Source organism: Otolemur garnettii, unplaced genomic scaffold (genome assembly GCF_000181295.1).
Source record: "Otolemur garnettii isolate 467f Iridium unplaced genomic scaffold, OtoGar3 scaffold00032, whole genome shotgun sequence".
Classification (NCBI taxonomy): domain Eukaryota; kingdom Metazoa; phylum Chordata; class Mammalia; order Primates; family Galagidae; genus Otolemur; species Otolemur garnettii.
Genome location: NW_003852427.1, coordinates 18,444,821 through 18,452,077, shown reverse-complemented (window position 1 = coordinate 18,452,077; position 7,257 = coordinate 18,444,821). Strand labels below are relative to the sequence as shown.

The window sequence follows — 7,257 nt, the reverse complement described above, 5'->3', positions numbered from 1 at the left end:
CTCCTCTCCTCTCCTCCCCTCTCTTCTCCTCCCCTCCCCTCCTTCCCTTCCTCTCCTCTCCCTCTCTCTCTCTCTTTCTTTATGTGTGTGTATATGTGTGTCCTGTGTCTGTCCTACCCTTTAAACGATTAGCTCTCATACATGATGCTCTGTCCTGGAATTCTCTCTCCTGCATTTTGAAGCTTATATGCCAAGACAGTTATTCTAGACTTGGTGACTAAATTTGAATGCACTTCCTGTCTTTTTCTGACACCAACCCAGAGCCTTCAGTCGTGTCCTGCTGCCAGCTGGGTCTTTGTAGATGGAAGAATTACAACGTCCATCTCAGGATGTTCCATTTGATCACTTGTTTGGCCCCACTTGGGGACTACCTGGAGCCCTGTGTCTTCCTTAACTGCTCGGGGCAGAGCTGCCCTCTAGGACTGGAACAGTGGGAGGAGAAACTGGGTGTTCTTTATGTTAACTTTGTTCAGCACTTTGTCATAATGTCTTCTCGCCAGCAACTGTACACGTGGTTGGTGCATTTGTTTAAAAAAAAAAATCTACGACTGTTTCATTCCTTCTCCTCCATCATCACTAGTAGCTCAGCTCCCTCAGCACACTATGTAGATGCAGCTGTATAATATTTGGAGATAATAATTTAGGTTTTATTTTTCCTGCTAGCATTTCTCCTTTCCCTTTTCCCTTCCAACTGGACTTTGGTCCTGTGCATGTGGGCCCAGTAGAATTCTGAGGCAGGGCAGAAGTACCCAAGAATGACAGCAAGTTAAAGCCTGGTGCAGTGGCATTCAGAGCTAGAAACCAAATGCAGTTATAGAAAATGCAATTAAGATCATTATTCTGATGGGTCTGTGTACTGAGATCACTATAGCCTCAGGTTCAATTTTAACATCAATACCCACTGCGTATTTGTTTTACCTACTCATTTTTGAAAACGTTCTACAATTTTTTAGGGGAGGGGCTAAGGACGCTTCCTCACTCAGTGGAAGGGTACAGAAGGAAATTAGGGGCTCTGTGCATATCCATTCATACAAATTTATTAATTACTACTGCATGCTAGTACAATCCAAAGTGTAGAGAAATAAGTCATGCACTCCAGTGAGCAGCACAAAGCTGGCAGCTCCCCAAGAGAAGTTTCTAGACAGTCTGAGGACCAACCTTGGGGGGTGTGTGTGTGTACAGGGGGATCTCCCAAGGGAGAGGCCCATTCATCTTTACCTTTTGTTTCCTGTCTCTTCCTTTTAAGCCTTCTTCTCCATGGTAAGCTATTCACCTAATTTTATGGTAGCTGGATTGGAAAAATGGCCTTTTGTGTGAAAACTTGACAAAAGCTTATTTCAGTTTTTCATCTATAAAATAATGAGACAAGATGGGGCGATGACTACAATTGCATGTTATTCTAAAATCCTGAATTATTGAAAACCCCTAAAGAATTGATGCCTCTTATGCACATTCAAATTTCCTCATCAAAGATTTTAGTTAATCTAATTAGTGATGTCCAAATTAAAAAAAAAAGAATGGAGGTAGGTGGATCAGTACCGACAGCCTGGCATCTCTGCACTCTGGAATGTCAATTCCTGACTCTGGAATGTCATGGCCCCGCTACCTGGGTCACACTTGGGGATTCAGCATCTGCTGCCCTGTGTTGGGCTCCTGGTGGGCAGCGGTAGGACCTGCCACATCTTCAGTCTGCCAGGCGTAGTCTAAGGTGGTGGCTGCTCAAAGCGGATGGTTTTCACCATCACCTGGTGAGCTTTGAAAATAAAACAAATGGCCCACACAGAGAGAAAGACTTCCAGGCCTCATGCCCAGATGTTCAGATGCTGCAGGTCTAGGCTGTGGCTCAGGAATCTGCAATTTTTGAACATTTCCTAGGTGATATCGATCAACAGCCACGTTAGAGAGCAAACAGTCTGAACCTAATTGAAACCCTCTCTGTGTATGTGTCTGCGCCTGTTTATAATCCCGCACAAGAGCTTTAGTGCCTTTCTGCCTATGAGGTTTCAGCACCATATGCAATCTCTGATCTGGGTTTTCATTGCAGTGAAGGCAAAATCATAGCTTGTAACTCTCTGCATGTTCAGTCCCTACCCCTCAGTGGTACACGGTAGGCCATTGCTAGTTGCTTTACTGAGACTGTGAGAACCAGTTTTTAATGTCCCTGACCTACACAGTGCAGCCTGTCAGCTCGGCAAGTGCGGAAGGGACTTCCTGGCTTCCTCTGAGAACTTTCTTACTGCAAGTCAGTCTATTGATAAGCCCATAGGCCTTTGTTTCACCCTGGGGCGACTTCAAAATTTTCCGGATGATTATCTTTCAATAGTCCTTTTATAGATGGGGATTTTGAGAATTAGAAAATACCTGTAGGCTGATACTTGGTAGAGTTGGAATTTGAGTCTAAGTCAACAGAATGAATTTGGCTTCATGTTAATGCCTGGCTCATAAACCCAATGGGATGTGTTAATATAACACACAGAATTACCTTAATCCTGTGTAACAGGCTGACAAAATTATTACCCAAATCAACTTGTTAAAAAAGTTTTTTGTTTGGTCAAAGGAAGCATTCGTAGAAAAGATGAGAAGGTCGGTGTTACTCATTCAACCTTTACCCCTCTCTCCTAAAACCCAATCTTTGTTATACTACCTCTGAGTTCAGATTTTAACCTCGTATATATTAAGGAACCCTAGCAAATGATCACAGTCTCAAAGGACGAGTCACAAGTAACTCAAACAAAGTAGCAAACGAGTCATCAAATAAAACGTATTTGTGATATATTGATCATTCTTTTTCTCCCATAAATTGTGAAAACAAAAATCGGTCTTAGCTTCTCATTTTAATGAGCTTTCCTACTTTAAATTATGTTTTATGTATTTAAACACCTTTATATACAAAGAAGCAGTGTGCAACCCGTGTGACTTTATACATTTTACACTTTTAAGAAAAAAAGAGAACAATGGGCTTTGAACATCTTAAATTTTACAAAGAAGCTAATCTGAAAGATTTATGAATCAAATGTGTCAAGTGGCCTATTTTTTATTTGAAAATGACAAGATCTAACTCAAGTAAAGTTGGCTTGTAAGAAGAAGGAGTAAGTAACTCTGCCCACCCTATGCTTTCCTGGTTAGGAGGCAGAAAAGATTAACAACCTCCGGAAGAGAAGAGTAAGTTTAACGTATCTTCCCTCATGGAGTAGGTTAGAGCAGCTCATCGCAGGGGTTTAAACTGGTCCATCACCCTGGAAAGTAGAAACAGTGGGTTAATTATGATGTTAATTCTTTTTCATTTGTTTACATAGATTCTTCTCCCTCCTGCTTCCCTTCCCTCTCCTGTCTTCCTCCTGGCCTGTACTGGTTGCCTCCTGAATGTTTTCTATACTTCTCTGACACTGTTTCAGAACTTTAATTTGTCACTTACCTGAGTTGAGTTTGTAGGAGTTGAAGCTTTATTTGGTTTGCATCATTTATGATTGAAAATTATTTTGGTAAGTGGTGCCAGGAGATCAAGGGCTGTGTGTAAAGTCACAGCTAGTAAGTAGAAGAGCTGGGATTTGAACCAAGGAGGCTGAACCCAGAGATGGTGCAACTTTCCTTGGAGCTACGCTACTTCACTGATTTTCATACCACTAGTAAATAGCAATCAGCCCCATTTACTGCACCTTCTAAATGTGGAAATGAACGCATATTTATTCCCCTGTGTTAGACACTCTGTCAGCAACCTTAGGAGGTAGGTTTAAGAAGCACATTTTGCAGATCAGGAACAATTGAGAGCAGATGACTTGGCTGAGACCGCACAGCTGGCGTTTAGACCAGGTCTCCCGGTTTGTATTTAAGGCCTGTTTCCATCTATCATTTCATTTAAGGACTGGGCCAGGCTCAGAGGTCTCAATAAATGCTTTCCACCTGCACTGATGGATGTTGATTGACACATTCTCCATTTAGGCAAGAGGGGGTTAGAGTGACAGATTGAGAAATTAGCTGGCTCAGGTCACTGCCCTAGTAAGCTGGGGAAAAAGGCTGATAGGCCAGGTCCCTCCACAGTGTCCTGTGGGTGGGAATGCTGACCAGCTGAATGAGGGGCAAGTGGCAAACAAGAGAGAAATCCTCGGCCAGTTGATTTGACAAACTGCTGGTCCTGTGGATGTCTTAGTAGTGAGATTTCATGACTTTGAAAATTAACTTTCTGGCTCAGCGCCTGTAGCTCAGCAGCTAGGGTGCCAGCCACGTGCACTTGAGCTGGCGGGTTTGAACCCAGCCCAGGCCTGCCAAACAACAATGGCAACTACAACAATAGCCAGGCATTGTGGCAGGCACCTGTAGTCGCAGCTACTTGGGAGGCTGAGGCAAGAGAATCGTTTAAGCCCAAGAGTTTGAGGTTGCTGTGAGCTGTGACGCCACAGTGCTCTACCCAGGGCAACAGCTTGAGACTCTGTCTCAAAAGAAAAAAAAAAAAGAAAATTAACTTTCTGAGAGTTCAGAAAGAGAGAGAGGGTAAGCAAATAGTAACAATTTCATGAACACAGGTGAAAGTTTTGGGGTGGTCATTGTACTATTCCTTCAACTTTTATGTAGGTTTGAAGTTTTCAACATAAAAAGTTGGAGAAGAAAAGAGAGGGAGAGAAGGAGGGGATGAAGGAAGGGAGGCAGGAAGGAAGGGAGGCAGGAAGGAAGGAAAAAAAAAGAGAACGATGCAGCCTCTGTGGTTCTCAGCGCCCATGCTCTGACAACCATGGATTGTCTTTTGATTTTCAAGTGATTCAGTTGTTAAGGTCACCAAGTAGGGTGTCAGAATAAAAGAAACTCACTGTTCTCACTGCAAAGAGTTAATGTTCTGGGACCTATGGGTTTATTTTATTTTACTTTATTTATTTATTATTATTTTTGAGACGGAGTGTCACTATGTTGTCCTTGGTAGAGTGCTGTGGCATCACAGCTCACAGCAGCCCCAAACTCTTGGGCTTAAGCAATTTCTCTTGCCTTAGCCTCCCAAGTAGCTGAGACTATAGGCGGCCACCACATGCCCAGCTATTTTCTGTTGCAGTTGTTATTGTTGTTTAGCTGGCCCAGGCCAGCCATAGCACCTGTAGCCACTGTGCTATGGGTACAGAGCCTATTTTATTTTTTATTTTAGACGTAGTCTCACTCTGTTGCCCTGGGTAGAGTGTTGTGGCGTCATAGCTCACAGCAACCTCAAACTCTTGGGCTCCACCGATCCTTTTGTCTTAGTCTCCCAAGTAGCTGGGACTACAGGTACCCACTACAAAGCCCCAGATACTTTTAGAGACAGGGTCTTACTTTGCTCAGGTTGGTCTCAGGCAATCCATCCGCCTGAGCCTCCCAGAGTGCTAGGATTACAGGCATGAGCCAGTGAGCCTGGTCTGTCTTTTCAATTCACAGATGATATTATCATGAATTTGAAAAGTAATTATATTTTCAATAACTCCTGCATAGTCAATTTACCATGCAACTGAAATATAGGGAATTGAAGCTTCATTTTATGGTCTAGTAAACATAAATTCATTGTGGATGAATTACAAGATTCAAATGCTTAACATTCTCAACTGCTATTATAAAAATAATTTTGGTGGATTATTAATCAGTAGTTTTCTCTACCCCCTAATGATGTTTATTTTGTGTGTGTATGTATGTAGTGGTAGTAGGCTGTAGTTTTATTTACTATTTTTTTTAAACTTCAGTTTCATATAGGAAAACTCCACTGGAGGATAGTATTTGTTTTGGATCATGTAAACAGTTCACATCACATAAGTACAGTGAGCTAGTCCAAGCATGGGTAGACCAGAAGCCCCTTCTTCCACTGTATGACCTCTGGGATTGTGAGAAAAGATTATTTAATCAATAATCAAGTTCTCATGAAGTCAGCGTCTGTCATTGTTAGCTCTTGCCAGTGAAGGCTAATGTCTTGACTATAGGTCACGAGATCCCCATCCCATAGAGGGTCCTGCCCCACACCCAGAAGGAAGAGACTCTGCCCAGACAGGCCAGGAAGAATCTGGACAGCCCTTGTTATGTTTAAAGATCAAGAGATATAAATGCAATATAAGAGAACTGAAAATTTATGGAACAAAAATTCAACAGGCAGTGACATTTATTTGCAGTATATGCATTTTACTTCTAATTCGAGGGACTTTTATTTATATTTCCATTTTAAAAAATAAGATGTGATTATTAAAATTTTTTGAATACTGTAGGCTAGACAGAAGGAAAAAGTCAATTTTCTTATGCAGAAACAACTATCATTCAACATTTTGGTTGGATTACTTGAGGGTTTTTGTTTCTATTCACAGTGTTGTGTAAACATTTATTTATTTATTTATTTATTTTTGAGATAGAGTCTCACTCTGTTGCCCTCAGTAGAGTGCTGTGGTGTCACAGCTCACAGCAACCTCCAACTCTTGGGCTTCAGCAATTCTCTTGCCTCAGTCTCCTGAGTAGCTGAAACTACAGGCACCCGCCACAACACCTGGCTATTTTTTGTTGCAGTTACCACTGCTGTTTTAGCTGGCTGGGGCTGGGTTTGAACCCGCCACCCTCTGTATATGGGGCCAGCGCCCTACTCACTGAGCCACAGGTGCTGCCCTGAAAATTATTTATTGATAAAATTGTATATTATGTTCAGTTTTTGTATCCTGATCTTTTCAAAGAAACACCATCTCATAAGGATTTTCAATACTATGGCAGTTTGAGGGACAACGTTCTTTTACAATAGGGGGAAATAAAATATAAAAAGAGAAACTTTGGGAGGATCTATGTATAAAAAATTATGTGACATTATAGGCGAGGAGGCTGGAGGGAACTAGGTACACAGGAGACAGAGGTTGGGGGGAGACTTTCTGACTGAATATCTTTATGTCTCTGTGTGTACACATGAGCACATAGTTAATTGTGGAGCTATGTATGTATAATGCTTATTAAAAATGTAAATAAAATGATTGGAATCATTTAAACTTTTGCCAGCCTATTAACATTAAGTGGATAGACCTTCATTTACATATATTTATCTAATCCCCCAATTAAGGAACTCTCAAGTTTGGTTTTTTTCTTATAGATTAGTCTGTGCTTTTAGTAACTATGTGTGTTAATGATTGCCTGATTCGATTGGGTCATTCACTGAAATAATCAGACTGTCTCACTATCCGCAGGTTTTATTTTTTCTATTTTGTTGCAGGTATTTTACAAAATTATTTAGAGATTAAGGCCTGAGTGATCTTTCTTTCTTTCTCTCTCTCTCTCTCTCTCTCT

General features: G+C 41.5%; 1 protein-coding gene across 1 annotated transcript in view; it reads right to left on the bottom strand.

Moving 5' to 3' along the window:
* Nucleotides 1-3,018: 3,018 nt before the first annotated feature.
* The window catches only part of TM4SF4 (transmembrane 4 L six family member 4), a 33,791-nt gene continuing 29,552 nt past the window's right edge, over nt 3,019-7,257 (bottom strand). The window contains exon 5 of the mRNA XM_003789473.3: nt 3,019-3,236. Coding sequence (XP_003789521.1) covers nt 3,219-3,236 — 18 coding nt within the window. The 3' untranslated portion in view covers nt 3,019-3,218. The remainder of the gene's footprint in view (nt 3,237-7,257) is intronic.